Source organism: Mastacembelus armatus, chromosome 21, assembly GCF_900324485.2.
Source record: "Mastacembelus armatus chromosome 21, fMasArm1.2, whole genome shotgun sequence".
NCBI lineage: Eukaryota > Metazoa > Chordata > Actinopteri > Synbranchiformes > Mastacembelidae > Mastacembelus > Mastacembelus armatus.
Window position 1 is genome coordinate 8810828 of NC_046653.1, and position 20498 is coordinate 8831325.

General features: G+C 38.7%; 1 protein-coding gene across 2 annotated transcripts in view; it reads right to left on the reverse strand.

The window, feature by feature from the left end:
* stxbp5l (syntaxin binding protein 5L) overlaps nucleotides 1–20498 on the reverse strand; it is a 119087-nt gene that overhangs the window by 61567 nt on the left and 37022 nt on the right. For both annotated transcript variants that reach the window (XM_026295727.1, XM_026295726.1), the window contains exons 3-4: nucleotides 9772–9853; nucleotides 5633–5733 (exon numbers count right to left, since the gene is read on the reverse strand). In XM_026295727.1, the coding sequence (XP_026151512.1) occupies nucleotides 5633–5733; nucleotides 9772–9853 (183 nt within the window). The remainder of the gene's footprint in view (nucleotides 1–5632; nucleotides 5734–9771; nucleotides 9854–20498) is intronic.

Genomic DNA, 20498 nt, shown 5'->3' on the forward strand with positions numbered 1-20498 from the left:
GTTGCTAAGCAGCTATCAGACCACTTACACAGGAATGAACTATTTGAAGATTTTCAATCAGGATTTAGAGCACATTATAGTACAGAAACAGCACTGTTAAAAGTCACCAACGATCTTCTCTTAGCCTCAGAAAATGGACTTGTTTCTATACTTGTCCTCCTAGACCTAGAGCTGCATTTGACACTATTGACCACAACATCCTATTACAAAGACTGGAGCATGTGACTGGTATCAGAGGAACAGCAATAAAATGGTTCCAGTCCTATTTATCGGACAGGTTCAAGTTTGTTCATGTCCATGATGAACCTTCCACGTGCACAAAAGTTAGTTATGGAGTTCCACAAGGTTCTGTGCTGGGACCGATTCTGTTCACCCTGTACATGCTTCCGTTACCACTGCTATGCAGATGACACTCAGCTGTATCTATCTATCTATGAAACCTGATAACACAAACCAGTTAACCAGACTTCAAATGTGTTTAACTAACATAAAGGCCTGGATGACCAGTAACTTTCTACTTTTAAATTCAGAGAAAATAGAAGTTATTGTATTTAGATCTAAAAACTTCAGAAATACTTTCCTAAAATTATAGCTACTTTAGATGGCATAGCCCTGGCCTCCAGCACTACTGTGAAAAACCTTGGAGTTATTTTTGACCTGGGCATGTCCTTTAACTCACCCTTTAAACAAGTCTTTAGAAATGCCTTCTTTCACTTGCTCAACATTGCCAAAATTAGGAACATCCTGTCTCAAAATGATGCAGAAAAACTAGTCCATGCATTTGTTGCCTCAAGGCTAGATTACTCTAACTCATTACTATCTGGATGTCCCAGTATCTCCATAAAAAGCCTCCAGTTAATCCAGAATGCTGCAGCCAGAGTCCTGACAGGAACTAGCAAGAGAGATCATATTTCTCCTATATTAGCTTCTCTTCATTGGCTCCCTGTGAAATACAGAATAGAATTTAAAATCCTTCTTCTCACATACAAATCCCTTCATGATCAAGCTCCTTCATACCTTAAAGACCTCATCGTACCATATTATCCCAACAGAGCACTTCGCTTTTAGAGTGCAGGTTTACTTGTGGTTCCCAGAGTTTCCAAAAGTGGAATGGGAGGCAGAGCCTTTAGCTATCAAGCTCCTCTCCTGTGGAACCAGCTCCCAGTCTGGGTTCAAGAGGCAGACACTTTCTGTACTTTTAAGGCTAGACTTAAAACCTTCCTCTTTGACAAAGCATATAGTTAGGGCTGGCTTCAGGCAACTCTGAACCATCCCTTAGTTATGCTGCTATATGCCTAGACTGCTCGTGGACCATCGGTGCACTGAGCCCCTCTACCCTAACCTTTCCCTCTCCTCCCCTCCCTTCCCTTCTCTTCCTCTCCTCCCCCCTCACATGTATATTCCACCATTGAATGTCACTAACCTTGTGCTCTCTCTCTCCCCTAGTTTGTGTTCTCTCCCTCTCTCTCTGCTCTCTCTCTCTGTACCTTCTGCAGGTGTCCCTGGTCCTCTGGCTGTATATCGCTGATGTGCAGTTACTGGTCCCACCAACCTGCAGTGTCTATTTGTTGTTTATTGTTGCTGTTCTTTTCTCTCTCCTCTATCCACTCACCCCAACCGGTCGAGGCAGATGGCCGCCCAAACTGAGCCTGGTTCTGCTGGAGGTTTTTTCTTCTATTAAAGGGAGTTTTTCCTCTCCACTTTCACCAAGTGCTTGCTCATAAGGGATTTGTTGGGGTTTTTTTTGTTTTTTTGTAAAGTGCCTTGAGATGATTGATCTGTGATTTGGCACTATACAAATAAACTTGAATTGAATTGAACCTGGCAAGCCAAGATGTCATGTTGAAACAAGTTCAGCCACCAGCAGATGTTAGTATACATTTGTTTACAGTGGAAACAGGAAAAGCAGCAGAAACGTTTAAGGATTATAAGGCTCCTGAGTTCCTCCATTTAGAAGTCACTGGTTTAAGAAAATTCCTGAAAATCTGTTGTCACACACACTGATAATGATTTGAAGTCTGTCAATGTATTACAGTAACACCAAGATTTCTCCTTAACAGCTTGCAGACAGCTACGTGGATTTGACAAAGTCTCCCAGCCCATTATCCCTTAGGGCAGTGTTGGATTATTAAAATCCCCTGGTCAAGTTTTATGATTTGCTTTTTTTATAGCAGGATTGGCACATTCTTCTGTCTCAAAACTTATTGCTCTCTTCAGATAGAAAGTTTCCGTAGAGAAAACATGATCTATGACAAAGACCTTGACTTGTAATAGCAAACGGGGGGTCATCTAATCAGTAAATGTAACACTTGTATTAACATTTTATTTTTTAATGAATAAAGAAAATTTTGATGGAAAAATGAAATATTGCATTTCATGTGCAGTTATATTCATCACATTCAGTCAGAATCCAGTCAGATTCAGGAAATGTCCTTGTCGTCTGTGCCATGAGGTGAAAATGAACTTTTACTTGTAATGAATAACTGTATACAAATAACTGTATAATATATGTATATATATATATATATATATATATATATATATATATGTGTGTGTGTGTGTGTGTGTGTGTGTATAATAAAATAACCGTACACCAATGAGCAAAAAATACTGTGAAAACATCTTTTATACATATATTAACTTCATTCAAACACCACAACCCAAACAAAAACACCCACCTAACCAAAACACACCAAAAACCACAAACAAAAACCACCACCCCACAAATACCCCCACACAACACCCCCCACCAACCAAAAACCCCCCAACCCCACACCCAAACACCAAACACCCAAACAACCCAACAAAAAAAATAAAAACAAACCCCAACCACCCAAACACCCCAAACAAACCCCAAAAACCACCACACCAAACACAACCCAAAAAACACCCCCACAACCACCCCCCAACCACACACACCCACCCCCCCCCAACCCAACAAACACCCCACACAAACACCCCCACAACCACAACCAAACCCCACCAACCCCACACCCCAAAACCCACCACCACCCCACAAAAACAACCAACACCACAAACAACAACCAAAAAACCACCCCAGCATAAACCCACCACCCACACACACCCCCACACCCAAACCCCCCACAAACCCACCCCAACAAAAACACCACAACCACCCCCCCCCAACAATTTCAGCTAGCATCCCTAAGCTGTCTTGCTATCAGTGAATAAGAGAGTAAGAGAGTGTTGCTTTGGATATGGCAGTTCCTGAACAAAACTTTAAGTAAAGAGTTATACTTTGCTATTAGATAATTGTTATTACTAATCTGGATTATAATCTAGTTTAATAGCATTATATGAGAGGACACTGTTTTGGAAAAAAAAAACATTTGAAAATACCTAGATTAAAGGTTAAATGAAGCCTTATTTCTTGCATGCATACAAAACTTTCCTACAGTACAATACTCTACTGTGTCTTAACACTTTGCTGAATGAGTCAATCAAGAGCCAAACACCCAACCAACTGATCCTATATAAGGTCTGTGAAAATGTCTACTCTATCTACAATGCAGTTGTGTTGCAAAACAACTGCACTGTCATGTTCCTCGACATCTAGCTAGGTACATCTAGCTGTACCCAGAGCAAAGACAGGTACAATGCCAAAAAATTCAGTATTTTACAGAGATAAGACAGACCCGAACACTTGTAAGGCCTGCCATAAAACAGTAGAAAACAAGATCTCAATAAATGCTGACAAGACTGAAGAGGATCTCTGCTCCCTTTAAAAAACACCAATGACTTGCTATTTTCCCCTGTAGACAGAAATGGCAGACTGTGGCTGTGTGCTCTGGATAGTTAAAACCACTACAGTGGACACTCACAGAATGAGCAACCTGCTTCTGAAAAAGTTGGTGGAGAAAATTGCACCCGTTTGGCACAACCAAAGGCACTATTATCCTCTGAGCCACTTCTGTGTCAGGTAGAGATGGGACCATTGAGGTCTATCAATCTATCTGTATGACTAATAGTCATACCAAGTCATATCTATATAATATATGTAGTAACTTGATACAAAAAAAAACAAAACAGCAGTAGCACAAAGTACTACAGCGAGTCAGGTATTATGCCAGTGTTTCTAATTACCAAGACATGGTTTAGGCTTTGATTAATGAATCTTTCTGTGATAAAATTGGCTGCAAAGCCTCGATGCTTTTGGAAAGCCCCATTTCGCGAAAGAAAGAAAAAATTCCCAAAACAGAATCAACATTTAGAGGCCATTGTTGGCTATTAAAGTTTAGCCAAACCCTCAGTTACCCCTGCATCTCAGAGAGCTATTCTACAGAAGAAAGGATGGCCTTATATAACACAAAGCAGCAAATGAGACGGCTGATTGACTGAAAGAAGCAGCTGGCTGAGGGTGTACCACTGATTCTTCAGCTGGAGGTAGAGTATGATACAGAAATCAACAACAGGGGAGCACGAACAAGGAAGACTTGACATCTGCTCTAAGAAAGAGTAGGGGATACTGCAGGTTAATGAAATTATCCCAGTTTGAAAAAATGTAATGCCCATTCAATTTTTAAATTGGAACCAAACACACGAGGTTTTCAGAGTCTTCTAAACTTCAGCTACACTTTCTGGGTCTAGCATTCCCACAGCCACTCAGTCAGGACTTAGCAGAGGTCACGTTAGGGAAAAGCCTGACCTGTGGTGCCACATATGGAATCACCAGAGGCAGTCCCAGAAAGGGAGCTTATACACATTCACACTCATGCTACATGTGGCGAACACCAACAATGAAATAAACGTTCATTTCACACCCCTCTGCAAGTTTTATATTTAATCCCTGGTAACAGAAATTAGACCATCAAGCCCAGGCTAACTGAGCTGCCATAAGCAATATCCGTTTATCTCTCTCTGCTATTGCCAATTCAAAACAACCATGTGAAAACTAGGGTACGTGGCTCAAGGGTTTGGGTGGCAACATATAAAGTGATGGATTCAGGTGCCTTATAACCGCTGGGATGTCATCTCTCACAGCCTGGGGTGGTGGTGGTGGAGGATGTTGCAGAAGCTAGTTGGGGTCACCAGCTGAGATGGAAGAGAGTGTTCCAGTCAGTAGCTTTTGTCTCTCAGGTTTATCAGACGGTGTGAAAAAACATTACAGTCAGACGCAGGAGAGTAGAGACAGCGTTATCCTCATAGTAATCTGCTTCACCATCATTCAGACTGAGCAGATTAACTGTGTCTTTCTGTTAGATAGAACTCTGGGTGCTCTGAGATGTGGTGTGGGTAGGGGATCTTTCTGGAGCACAGAGGGCACTGTCTAGTGGCAACAGTGATTTCTGAAAGAGCTCTCTAAGGAAAACATTTGTTAAATAAGGGTTAATTCTTTGGGAGGCTCAGCGGTCAAGATGCAGAAGATGACTGGGCATAATGTGCAGCTCATCCCTCTCCCCAGACTACATATATACACATTTTGGTGGGTGTTGTCATTGAGAGTGGTGTTAAAGACAATAATATCCATTACAAGCAATTGAAAATTCTAACCTGGGGCAGTCAAGTTCATCTTTAGCTAGAAGAAGGTGTGTGGTGCGTCTTTGCATATTGTGTGAATGTGTGTCCCTGATATGTGTGTGTGTGTTTTTTATTTAGCAGAATCTATGCTTACCTCTCTCTGTTGAATTTGAGTGAATGCAGGATAGCTGGCCGCCTCTGACGCAGATTCCACAAGTGTAGTGTGTCATCTGCACAGGCTGTGACCAGCGCCCCCTAATGCACACAAAAACAACAAAACAAATAAAGAAATATCAGTACAGAATCATTTCAGGGATGCAGAGGTAAGAGTAAGACACATTAAGAGCTGAACATCCAAACAGTGTATTTACACTTGGTCGCTATAACATGAGGTAAGTACATAGTGTCTCAAGTACGTGTCAGAGCTAAATTAGTCAAATGGAAACAACTAGGAGATGCCGGTTAAGTCTGTGGAAAGAGGAATGCTCATGAAATAATTCATAAAAAGACTAATGCTATATTTACTCTAAAGTCCAACTACTAACACACATACACATCATGTGAAATTGGATGAAAGAGAAAAATGACAAATCATTTTCAAACGAAGCCAGCTGGATCCAGCCCAAATTCTGAGGATGGCAAATTGTAATTACCTTGAAACTCCCAATGCGGCTTTGCTACCAGGGCGTCACTGTGAAGACTGGAGCCCAGGGAGAATTAGCTTTAGATTACAAACTTAATCATGGGATTACAGACTGTACAGTGCAAGGGAGGATGAAAACATTGCTTTCCACTGATTTCCACATTGGTGAATGTTTTACTTTTACTCATTGAATCAGTCACTTTACACAGCCAAAACATTTGCAGCGTCTAAGGACTAATGGAGTATTAAACTAATAGAGCATTACACAGTGACATTTAGTTGACCGACACTATGTGTGCAGACATTTTCAGAAAAAAAACACAGTTGTTAAATGTTTGTGATTCAAAAACTCATTGCAGTATTCATTTTATCAGAGGTGTTGTCTGGTAAAAACTCTCTCACTCCTACCCAACTTGGAAATAAATGGTAAGTTTAACTCTTCAGTGTGATTCTTACATCTGGCTTTGTCATGTGACAATTACTTCTCCAAAACCTATTTCCAAAGTGAGCAATCAAACCCTGTTCATTTATCTTCCTAAAGAACAACATAATAATATGAGCCTTTTCTGCCTACTATTTTTTCTGACACCCTCTCACTGTCTACATAAAAAAAAGATTATGTCGCTGCTTATCCATATCAGATTTGACTGATGGGGGATGTGCTGATGATTATCTGGCATGCTCAGAAAATTAGAACAACTGATACCAGATATGATTCTGTTTTCATTTTTTTTTCCATCTTACTTTAAAAAGAGTTTTCCTTTCAGTTTGCCTCTTCTCTTTCTTGTCATGTAAAATGACTGCACCCTGGTGGGATTGAATGTATTCAAAATCGTAAAGAATTATTACTTTCCCATTAATAGCTACATCATTATAAATGTGCAAATGTTCATGAAGAACTTTGAGTTGGGTTGTTCTCACCATATCTTATATAAATCTCATTTGAATTAGCATGTCTCATTACGTGTTGGTTTTTCTCATTATTTATGCATTTGTTCTTGACTAGGGAACAGAGTTTTACCAGATCTGATATGGAGCTGCTCATTACTTATATCATCATATATCATTTGCTTATTGCCATTCTGCCTTAGATTTATTGCACTCAGTCAAGCTATTTGTTTTTCTTGTTACTTTCTACTTACAGTTGTATATTCTTAAGTATTGACAGTATATTGTATATTGTATTGATGAAGGAAACCTAGCAAACTTGTGGCAGTACTGTTGACTAGATTACACTAAAAGTAATGAAAAACACTTTGACTTAATGAGCTGTGTGCTTGCAGGTTGGAGTGTATATAATACATCTAACTCAGCAAAGAGCTTATGCTATGAAGCTAAATGGAGACAACATAGATTTGCAGGTATTACTCAACCTCAATTCGTCAGCTGCATTATGCTAATTTAATTCTCCTAACTCGAGTTACTTTGGGTCATGTTAAAGGCTAATGAGCTGTATATCCGGCCACCTGGATGTGTTAGTATCTATTCCATCTGTCTTCCCCCTGAGCCTCACCATCCATCTCTGCTGCCACCTTTCTTGAAGAAAATAAAATTCAAGACTGAACATGAACCTATTAGGATCCTGACTTAAAGACTATGGTCTTAAAGCTGTTTCTCCATTAAACAATTTTTCTTGTCTCAGAAAAATAAAAAATAAAATATCTCATCCCCTTTATCAGTTTATCAGTCTGTACCTTTCTACAGTGTTTCTACTAACCCATTCTTCAGTCCAGCAATGCAGCAGTCCTCCCCCCACCCCCCACTCTTCACCCACCACTACCATCTGATATCAGTAGCACTCTTAGCTTCTTGAGATGTATATTCATCAAGTGAAAATAATAAATCCAGAAGAGGCAAACAAATATAATAATTAGCCTATTTATATCTTCCACAACCACAGTGACATAAAAAAAATATTTTTTATTTTTAAAACAATAAGAGAGAGTGTTTAGGATAAAATGTTAGGAGATTATGACTATATAATAGAACAGTTGACAACTTGATGTGCCAAATGGACTGGCTTTGTTTGATATAAAGTAGAACGATACACTTAATACCTGCCAAAGCTCATCATTTGCAGATACTTGCATGAAGTGGCCTCTTTTGTGGGTTCATACATCTAATAGGAATAAGGCATTACACCTCACTGAATGTCAAGAGGCCAGCCTGAATATGCAAGTAAGCCATTAGCAGGGCGGCCAACAGCCCACACACTGAATCCGAGAGCACTGACATACAGCACTGCTATTAGTCACTCTATCAAATGATTGGAAGACCTACAGTAGTCAGCGTGAGGGCACATTCATATAAGACAGACCACACACACACATGTAATGAAATTCTGTCAAGCAAATATGAACCAACAAAACTGTGACAATGGCACACAAACATACACACAAACACACACATGCCCCAGTACAGGCCCATCCACCTCCATTTGCGTCAGACATGTCACAAGTAGGCCAATGAGTGATGGAGAAGTGGGCTGAAACAGCCAGTGGGCTTACAAAGAAATAGAGTGGGTGAAAAAAAAATAATAAAAAAGCAGAGAGGCAAGAAGCATGTGTAAACTAGAGCAGAATAAAGGAGAAACAAGAAAGAGAATCACAGAGCGAGTGCTTTGTATTCGAGACCTATGTGACCTGGATTCTGCTCTTTAACTCGAGAACCCCTCTTTTTCTAATAAATCTACAGTATTCTGTTAGTACACAAAATATGGCATCAAATTGCAGAGCACTGACAAAGCTTGTTGTTAATGTCCTAAAATCAACCAGCAGACGCCATGTGTCGGACTGCACAGGCCCGGTCTAATATCAAAACACCGAGCACTGAGGAGAAAATAGGTTGAAAGGCAGACAGGAAAGAATGATATGTCCTTAAGTAAGTAATGATCATGATGATCCCTTTATTTAAATAGTTTATTATATAGCATTTTGTCTCCTGCTGTTCTGTGCTATGTCATCAGCTTCCCCACATAAACGAAACACTATTAAGTTTAACACACTCCTCATCAAATGAAAATATTGTGCATCCAGTGAATTAGTAAACAAAAGCATCTACAGCCAAAAATAAGAACAATAGTGTGAAATTGAATTCTTCTTTCATGCAAGGTACAACAATCACGTCCCATTTTCAAGACCACATTTCTCTGATCTTCATCTTTGATTTCTAGTAGCATGTTTTCTTTTTCCACAAAGTGGTTTCAACAGAGCTCTTCTCTATTTATTACAGTTAGCAAAAATATTCTCAGTGCGGGTTAAAGGACAAACCCAGGGTTATTTATTTCTTTTCATTATATTTCATCATTATTATTCTTCATAAAATAAATAACAATAAATGTGCAATAAATGTTTGTTAGTAACAAATATGCTACAGACAAATATTGTCTCTGTGGCTACAGAGTCATTATCCCACTTCAGTACAATATCTACTCAATTCAATTGTCTTGTTCAGAAATTATTCAGACATAAAAAGGGCCATGCTGTTTACAGAGTAATTGTCATTATCACTATGATGATGAGCAAAATACAAAAGGGTCACTTTACTGCACTGAATTGGATCCAAAGCTGTTGATACCGTGTCTTTTGATTCTAAAAATTCAAGCTGTCACTTCAGGCCTCTGATTAATGACAAGATCTGGTCAGGCTTACCTCATTGATGAGGAACTGCAATTGAAGAACAGCTGATCCGCTCTCATGATGACAGTAGCAGTCCACCCCAGGCCGTCCCAGTCTGATGACATCACAGAGTTAAGGAAATGGCAGATGGTAAAAACAGTACATTTACGTGCTCGCCAAAGGATCCATTATAAGATTCATTCTTTACTGTTCCTTGTTTTGAAATCTTTGCTGATGTTCTTTCTGTATTTGCCCTTAAAAATAAAACACGGCTTATAATATTTTTTTGTAATTTTTTTTTTTTTGTTTTTTTTTGAGGATGTCAGTTTAAGACATACACATACCCAGTGACTGGTCCTTCAGCTTCGATATGCTATCCAACATACACACCATGACCCCACACTACTTCTTAAATTGTAGAAATTAAATAAATACATTAAATAAAACATAGAAATTGTAAGGACATGGCAGCAACATACTGTAGACAAAATTTTGCCCACAGAGTACATACTGTAAACTAACATAAGTACTCACAAAAGTTGATAGATGGCAATTTAACCAGTCGCTGAGTTTGTTATTACACCATATCGTCTACTTAGAGTATTTGGAACTTGTTAGGAAATACAGTATTTACACTTATTTTATAAGCATGGTGCTTAATACAGCAGTTAATGAATGTGCACAGGAATATCAGGAAATCTACAATCTTTATGCAGTTTATTTAGGAAAGAAATAAAATTAGGAACTGAGATTCCCAAGCACATCCTTTAAAGCAGGTGGACATCAGCAGCAGGTGGAAATGACACAACATGAAAACAGAGCCAGCTGGACGTGGTACAGGACCAGTTCTTTAATCACCACAGGTTGTGCAGAATTTACTTTTTTGCCAAGACACAGCCCCAAATTCGGTATGTGTGTAAGCCTAAACCAGCTTATTTATGATTTTTTTTATCATGCTGTGGCAGTATGAACAAATATCAGGTAAACTGAAGTCACAACATAAAACTGCAAAATGTGCTATTCTTCGAAAGCACAATTTATCTCCCAGAGCGAAAAAGCAAAAATTATTTTTTAATATTTTTCTTCAACATAACATTCAGGGATCCAGATATACTTTTATTTGAGTGTCTCATCATTACTACAGATCATTGTAAGCTAGGTATGATTGCATGTGCATATCGACTTCCAAAACCTCTGGAGATTTCTATCCACCTCATTTGACATCAATTGACTACTGACACTTAGCAACCAGCTCATGGCAAGATAATCGCATAACATGTATGAGTCAAAATTAAATATTTGTACTGTTGTCTGCAAAAATAGAAGAACCTGTCAGCAAATACAAACTGTGTGCTCAGCTTTAATCAAACACAATGTGTGTAAAAAAGGAGAGTAGGAGGCTACAGATTGAAGGTTTAACTCTTGCTGAAGAGAGAGCAGCTGAGAGAGGAGAGGGTAAAATAGATCATGTTCCTCCATCTCTCTTTGACATTTTAGTGTGGACACAGATGTGCAGCAACAAGGTGTTTTCACACGTATATCAAAAGGAGAAAAAATGCATTTGTGTTAAACCTGTAATAAGCAAACTGTAAGTCAAATGCACTATTATATACACTATACACTATACTATATTATATATACACTAATCATTAATTGGAAAAAGTTATTATTAAAAGATAAGTGCAGATAATGCTTGGATTTTCATCATACAAAACTAGCTGTGTTCAAACATGTTTTCCATACAGCACAAATGCCAGAGGATTCAGATCAGAAATCCAACAGAATGATAGTATGCACAGTGAGCACTCTCATTTCAGGTTCCCATTGTACTCTGAAACTAACAAGGCAGAAACATCCAGACTGTCTTGCTAGACTGACTTATCACATCTGCAGCATCAGCAGCAGCCATCCACTCAGAGGCAGTGAACTGTTGAACCAGGTGTGCTGGGGAGGAAAGACTCGGACAGTTCACGGGTCAAAATGCTGCTCATGACCCAAAATGAGAAATTTAAGTTTCATCATAACTTGATTGTGCTGAGGACCTGTTCTGGTTGCATTTTGGGGGTTGGGCCTGTATAACAAGCCAAGGTTACCAGCTATTCTATGTAAACACACTGCATGCAACATTTTTAATTGACTTTTATATCAATTCAGATTTTCTTTTTTTTCAGATGTAATAAGTATAGGTTTTGTAGAAAATAGTTTTAATTTAGCATCAACTGCTGAACTGTCTGCCTGAGACAAATTCAAAACAAGAGCAGTTTTTGTTGACTTGATGACTCCCTGCTTGTGTTAAATGGATTAAATACATATGCATGATTTATTTCACACACATTTCAAGAGACTAACTTTTTGTACGAGGCACAACTGCCTTTTGTGATAGCTGGAAACAAAGATTTGGAAAACATTCACTGATATGCCAAACTGTTACTTTAAATCTTTCAAATGAATGGTTTAATTAGAGACTCTGATAGACACTAGACACCATGAGGCAAAGGACACTATCTAAAAAATGTGACCTTGACAAACTCAGACAGTTGTCTGGAGTGTGCGTCTGCATGTGTGAGTCTGCATGTGTGTCTGCTTCCACCTCATATGCATGTGCTATGAAGTGCTGCACAGCTGTCAGGCAACACCAAATAAAAAAACAAAATAATGGAGAACAAGACACTCGGACACTACACACAAATAATATGTAGATCTGTGTTCCTGTCTTATGCTGGTGTATAATGCACATACATAAATATTTCGCTCCAACAACTGGTGTGAAGAAATGCTATGTCTATTTTTTTTTTTAACATTTTGGCCAGTTTCAGCAGTTCTTTTGAGATTTTGATATTAATTCATTTGTCTAATTTAAGTCAGAAATAAGAACACAGTGTCCTGTAATGAACTATGATTCTATATTCAGCAGACCAGCACTGTGGGCAGTGGATCTTGAGTGGGGGAGGGGTCATTTAAAATGCAATGACCATCGCTGATTCTAGTCACTCAAAGAAAAGGAACTGGTGTGTGTGTGTGACAATCGAGAGCTGACTTGAAAGGGAACAGTTGGCGATAGACTTAAATCATCTCTCTGTCAGTCTGCATCATTCTCTCACTGACAGCTGAGTCTTTGTATATGTCTCATTCAAATTCACATCACACTCGAGACTGCATTAAAACGCATAAGACACTGTCAAAACACAAAGCTGACGAAGGTGAAGTCACCTACATCCATACAGGGGACAAACACTGTATTGCTGCCAGATGACAGGGGAAACTGCCTAAAAGAAATTGTTGGACCTGGTCTGTTGAATTCAGTGATTTCTGCTTGTAAAATAAATAAGTGACAGCAAAGAAAATGACAATACATTTAAATGAAAACATGTTTGGCATGTATGGTTGTATCTGTGGCAGACAGCTGATGCGTTATTATATCTTAAACGTAATATGACTGTAAACTCACATCTGTACTGCTTTTTACGGTGTTTCTGCAGAGCATCTCTGACACAATAACTTAGTGATGTGAACCAGTCATGCCCAGTATTGTGGATAAACTGGATCAGCTTTCCTCATCTCTTTTCTTCTCTCTGTCCTCTTTGCCCTTGTACCCACCTCTTACATGAGACATTACTGAGAAATCCAAAGTTATTTTCTGCTTCATAGCTTAAGCAACAGGCACAATCAGTTCCAGAATACATTAACATTTAACCAACAAACAGCTCTTGTTATTTGACACAGTTGGCTGCGAGCTCTGATCTATGTAGTGTAGCATATAATCACAGATCTGCTGCGTGTGCTTCATTTTTGTGGTGAATTACAGTTACAATGATCGGCTATAAAAAAAAGTGTGAAAAATGGGTTCAACATAAACATAAACACCACTGGTGCCTTCAGGAACACCAAACCAAACTCTTACAGGATCGTATTTAATATTTTCTACCTGTAAGAGTAATCAAGGTAATAAAGCAAAAATCAAGGTGTGAAATGAGCAGGGGGTTGTTGTTTGCACTTACTGTGTTGAGATAACAATACATGCATAGTTCTATTGTTAAAAGAGCTAAAACAAGTGTCAATAAATGATCAGCCATTTACCCTGCTGTGGTTAAACAAACAAATTAGATTTTGAACACGAATCTACATCTGCACACCATAGGCTCCAATCACAAGCATGTATTTATCTCAGCAGGTATGACAACACATACAGTAAGTCCATTATTAGAAACAATGGCTAATATGTTTGTTTGTTGTGCTGTGACAACAAGCAAAGGCAACAGAGGAGTGGAAGGAGAGGAAGACATTTTAATTACACTGGTGACACCGGTGCTCAGTTTGCTAAAATTGCCAACGTCTTCAAGCCAGCAAGGGTATGATATAAAAAGGCTACACAGATACTGTTAGTGATAAATCAACATTAGGAGCCTCTCACCTCCATGTTGCCCCCCCATTCGTTTTCTATACCACTTATCCTATCAAGGGTAGCAGGGGGGGTTGAGCCAATTCTAGCTGACTTTGTGAGAAAACTAACACATAGAGACAGACAAACACTCAGACTCACACTTTGGGCAATTTGGAGTCACCAATCAGCCAAACTTTAGTCTTTGCAATGGGGAGGAAGCTGTGGTACCTGGAGAAAACCCACTCAAGCACAGGGAGAACATGCAAACTGTATGTAGAAAGGCCCCAGGGGTCAAACCCCAAACTGTTTTGCTGTGAGGTGACAATGCTAACCATTACACAATGGTGCCACCCATCTATGTCCTGTTTAAGAGACAAATACCATAGTTAAGGGCTAGACACCTTCGTGCAGTCCCTTATTCCCAGCCATTATACATCTGGTCAAACATAGAGACAAAGCAGGGGAAAGATCTAAATGTAATATAAATATAAGTTGCATAAGCTATTGATCTTGGCGGGAGTGTGGTAGTGAGGTGGGGTTTACACACTGATACTCATTATGCTTGAGACAAACTCAGTAATGAGTCTACTCTCTACTATTGTCTATTTACAGCATATACAGTGAGCGTAGATACACAACATTTTGCTGTTTTCGTAAAGTATTCTGTTGATGTTTATTTTGGTTTTACAGAAACAGTGTGTAAATCTACTCTTAACGTTATCACTTAATAATTGGCATTTATTTAGACATTAACAGCTACCATCACAGCTTAGTGGTGAAGTCAAAGAGCAATTGCTTTAAGCTGCAGTATTTCTATTGAATGTAAGAGACTGAATTGCTTTTTCTGAGGAGATTTAGTAGTAATTTTAAGAATCCTTGTTCCATTAAGGATTATTGTTATCATGCCCTAAATAGAATAATGTTGACATTTGTGGTGTGCTGTGGTGGATGCTTCTTACACCTGAACTTCCATCGCAAAATGTAAGGTGGATAATACAGATGCTATGACCTTGTTTTTCAGCAGTACTGGTTTAATTCACTGGGCCAGATTGTTGATTTCTTGTTGATCAAAGTGCTGACATTTAAGTTGGATCTTGATTAAAACCATGCAGTTCCTTGAAATGACACCAATGGATTTCTCAGCAATTGATCCCATTGTAACACTTACTTTCTCAATGTAATCGACCTGCTATCCACTCATCCTCTTGCTGCCCCCATACATGCTGAAAATCTCTCATCATCCTTTATGAATTATAATTATCTCATCCTTTCTCAATCACTTTTTCTGTTTTGACTGTATGTGTGTGCTATACAGGTTGTGCGAAGGGATGCATAATAACTGTTTTGTGTGTGTTTAATAAAGCTGGTGGAGCATTTAGGACACAGCTGGGCAATTTAGATTTGAGTATAAACATCCCACAGCAGAGTGGATACAGAAAAGCTGTGTGTGTGTTTGTGTTTGAGGCTGACTGTCTGTGTTGATGCATACTGTATACAGCCCTGTACATTTGCTCTCTGCAGTTCAATTCTAAACAAAAGAGGTAGCTGACTGAACCAACACAGTCTCATAAAACCCTGGGACATGATGATGATGTGGTAGAGATGATTTAGACACCTGCACAGACAGAGAATAGTGCTGTGAGACTCTACAGATGAAAAAAATAAACACACTCTTTGTGCAGAAAGCCCAAGTCTATTTTGACCAATCAACAACTGCAGAAGTTCAAGGAGACAGCACAATGTCATCACGTTTGCTCAAAATTCATGATCTGAGACAAAAGTAGCAACTCACTGGGAGATTTTATTGGCTGCAGCTAACTATCCAATTAAAGGGTCTTACATGTACTTGCTTATATGTTGTTTCCAGTTGACTTATTTGAACAAAGAACCATGCAAATAGATTTTCCATACTTTTGGTGGCTAAATACTGTAGAGTACATCAAATCAAAGCTCATGAGTTTCAAGACAAGGTCTGCACTGTCAGCTGACCTGGGCGTAAAGCCCTGCCCTTGTACTGAAAGGGGATGGGCTGTATTGTATCCACCATCCGCCCCTCCACCATCTATAACTTCTGTTGTAATCGCCACTGCAACAAGCAATACTCACTAAAGAGAAAAGCTTTTCCTTGAATTACAGTACATCTACCTTAGTATCGAATCGAACAGGGTGAGGGCAACTCACAGCTGAATGTTTTAGCCGGTGGTTCATTTTAATTGTAAAAAGAGGATTTTGTTAAACAAAGTTTGAATGTTTACATAATTAACTGCTCACATAAGTTCACATGTTATTAGTTGGGAAATAAAAGCATTCATACTGCCAATGTGAACAACATTTAAACAAACAACTGTAAACTTGTTAAATATGACCTCGATCACAGTTATCTCACTGTTCTTCTCTCATGTGATAAGAGCATCTGTCTTGCTCAGGCTCCCATAATTTAAAGATGTGTGCATGTAATTGGCTGTTTGACTGTTTCAGATCATTGTGATTAAAATGCTAAAGCACATCTGCTCTCCATGTACCTCATCTTTCAATTCAAGGACACACAGGCACAGTCTCTGTTGAATGAAGGCGCAATTGTTGGTCGCCGACATCAATCACTGGTCAAGACTGTCATCTGCAGAAAATAATGCAGAATTAAACCTTTTTTAAAAATTGCATTGTTCTTCTGTGGCTTTTGTAGCTTAATCTCCAATACTGGGCTGTTACTGCCTTCATTAAACCTCAGGGTATTTATTATTGCACTCTAACTGTACCATAACTTTAAGTCCTTGACTTGTCTAATATGTTCAGTAGTATTTTGTCACTGTCTAATTTTATTTTATATTTTATATTATCTTTGACTTGTTGTTTTAAGGCAGTATGTGCTCCATGTAAACCATTTTGATTTGTTTCAGTAAAAGTTCGTCTGAATTTGAACTCCGACAGTCATTAATATTGAGCATTTTTCCCAACATAACTCTTGAATGGTGGACAGCATCACAAAACCAATTAGGCCATGATGTGAGGCACAAATACAAAAACTTCAATGTTCTTGTTTCTACAAACTCAAAAACACCATGTCACTGAGAGCAAAGTTCCTGTTTTGACCTTTTTTTCAACTTGTCTGGCAAAATTGGTATTATAGTCCTCATTCTGTAAATGGATTTTTAATGCAATTTGAAGTGATAAAGAATAAAGTATTATTGTAATAATGCCGTGCTAACCATGTAAACATCTAGAAATGGTTATTGCTTCTGTGTATTCTATTATTATTTAGATCAATACATTGCATATTAAAGTGTGGCAACATTATGCTCAAACCATCCAAACACAACCTCTGCCTCTGGCTACAGCTTCTTGGTGTGATATGTTAATGCCTGGCTGCTGTGCACAATTTAAAAACTTTTTGTACTTGGAAATGCTATCTTTTCTCTCCTGTCACATCACACACCAAAATAGACTGGCAGAGCTGATTACTAGATAAGAGTTCAGACCTGATTAATAGTCAATTTCACCCAACATTTTTTCACTTAGCATATATGCCTATATATTTTGTAGGTGTACTTGGAAACACCCAAACAGACCATATGCTTACAAGACCTAATACTTTAAGGAGTATTTTTGCAGCAGCATAAGGATATTGCAGAAAACAGTTTATATGAGTATAATATTATTGTTATTACTGGGGAGGAGCAGGGTTCAAGCAGTCTTTGATGGAAACATCTGCTGTGTTTGGCTCTAGTGTCCTTGAGTCAAACACAGATGACTTTTCATGTCCATTGCTACAGATCTGTAGCTGACCCTGACCTTTTAAAATGGAGGAGTGGACATTTTCATCTGAGGGGAAAGTAGCTCCACCCTTTCTATGTGCACTTTGTATTTGTGGTGGGAAGTTGTCATGTCTGGTTGAAACAAAGGCATTCTGCTCTGGTAAAGCAGTTTGTCTAATTAGCATTTTCTGGCTCTTTACTCGCTGTATTATGAAAAAAATAAAATCATGTTTTTTCTTTAATCATGTAATGTCTGTAATCATGCCAGTGGTGTGCTATTCTATGGGCCACTGCTTTACATTACTGGAACAAATGTGTATAAGCAATTACAGGCACACACACACACACACACACACACAGGCTGCACACCATTTGTACATTCTTGGCTGCATCTCAGTGAGCAATTAACCTGCAGATAACCTGCTTTGAGGCAATAAAACTGGTCCTCCAGAAACTGGAAACATGTCTGCAGTATAAAGCTTTTTACAGGTCAAAGAAAAGGACTGCAAATGCATCAGACTGAGGTTTCTCTCAAACCAGTGGGAAAGATAGTCAGGATATATCCAATTTTATTGAAAATGTAATTGGAGGGCCCAGGCTTCTAAGTAGCTGAATATTTGCACACCTGCAAGGATGTATAGCAAAGGACAGAGCAGCTAATGACGATTCAGTGTGCCAATGTAAAATAATGTAAAATGATCAGATACAGACGTCCACACCTGCTAAGCAGCTTAATTTCAGACAAATTTAGACAAATGTAATATGACTGTGGACACATCACTCCAGATCAGTCACAGTGAAGCAGCAAATGAGAAAACAGAATTTCTCTTGACAAACAATATACAGTGTCTGACATATACAAATTTGCACAGATACTGCATCTTTGTGAGGACACTCATTCCCATAACACATTCTCAATCAAATAACCCAAAACAAAAACTAAATCTCACAACTAAACTAAAAACTAAAACTCCAACCAGTGCTTAAAGTGTAACCTAAACATAATTATAACCGTAACCCTAAAACCAAGTCTTAAAAGGTGCAATGGGCAAATATTTAGAGTGATCTATACAAAAAAAAGGAATATAGTATTTATAAATATGTTGCCATTACTGTATAATCTTCATTGCATTTTCTTATAAGAAGCCTTTTGAATCTACATAGGGAGCAGGTCTCCTTTCACAGAGGCAGCCACATTGGGCCACCATGTTTCTACAGTAGCCCAGAAAGGACAAACCAAACACTGGCTCTAGACAGAGAAACACATGTTTTTTAAAGCTGACAGCCACTGTACCCTCAGCCGTGCCTGGAACTTGGGGGTTGGGCGTGATGAATGCTCAGAAGGTTGCGTTCTACAATCTCACCACTAGATGCTGCTAAATCTTTCACATTTTACACCTTGCATCTTCATTCATGTAGCAGCCCTTTGAAAAATATATTCACTACATATGTCTTTGTTTTGACATACATACTTGTGAACACAATGCATGCCTAAACCCTATCCTTATTTTAAACCAAACTTGTTCTTAATCCTACACATTACACCTAATCCTACATTTTAAACTAATAAAAAATATGATGTTAAAAGTCTAAAGTCTGTCTAAAAGACTTGACTAAAAATTGTTATGACAGTGGCAGCGCTGTCACTCACAATTTAACTGATCAAAAAAGATAAAATGTGGTTGACAGTACGTGTGACGATAAGATTCTTCTTTTAATCCAATGATCAGAAAGCTTTAGTTAAGTTAGAGTTTAAAAGAGGGCTCGCAAAAATGATTTCTTTTAATAGCTGTTGATTATCAAATAGGCTTAAGATTATCTCAGAATTTGCATTAACATATAAAAACGCCACAGACATCTTCAAGGTACAGATGATCAGATATGGCTTGCTGCCCTCACTTTCTACAAAACAAGATTCCTTATAATATAAGATTCCTTATGAATCTAACACAGTTTAAAAAAATCTTTTTCACAAAAACCACCATTAAGACAGCAGTGTAGTTACAATACAGGACACTGAACAAGCTCAGTTAAGCATGCGTATCTCCATGTGAAATATTTTGATAAAAATATAATACACTCTGTGCAAATATAGAGGAAAATATATATTCTTTTGACAAGACTTAGGCACAGTATGGGCCACAGTATACATAGGTATGTATGTTCCAGGCCTGTGAGGAGCAGGGCCGAGCAGTTTGTCAAGTACCACAATGACAAGCCCGAAAAGATTTTCTGCTCCAAAGATTTAAGCACAGCTAATACAAGGTCCTGCTGTGACCAAGCCTGCCAGGGTACAGGCACTCCAGCTCGAGAGTCAGACTCACAGTCACACAGATTCAGGAAACATGCACACACATGCAGAGCACAGACACAGTGCAGTACCTGGGAGAAACTCCAGATCCTCCGTCACTCTCTCTGTGTAACTTGCAATTTGACAACAGGCAATATCGATTCAGCTTTCTGCAGGAGTTTTATAGAAGCCAGCACCAACATTACGACGACCCATAGCCCAGCCCAGTCTGCCTCTGTGCTCGCCTCAATGCGTCCCTATCTAGGCAGAAGCACAGTGTGCAGAGAAAACAGTAGTGACAGTAGGAGCAGGAGAGGGGAAGGTAATTATGCAATCA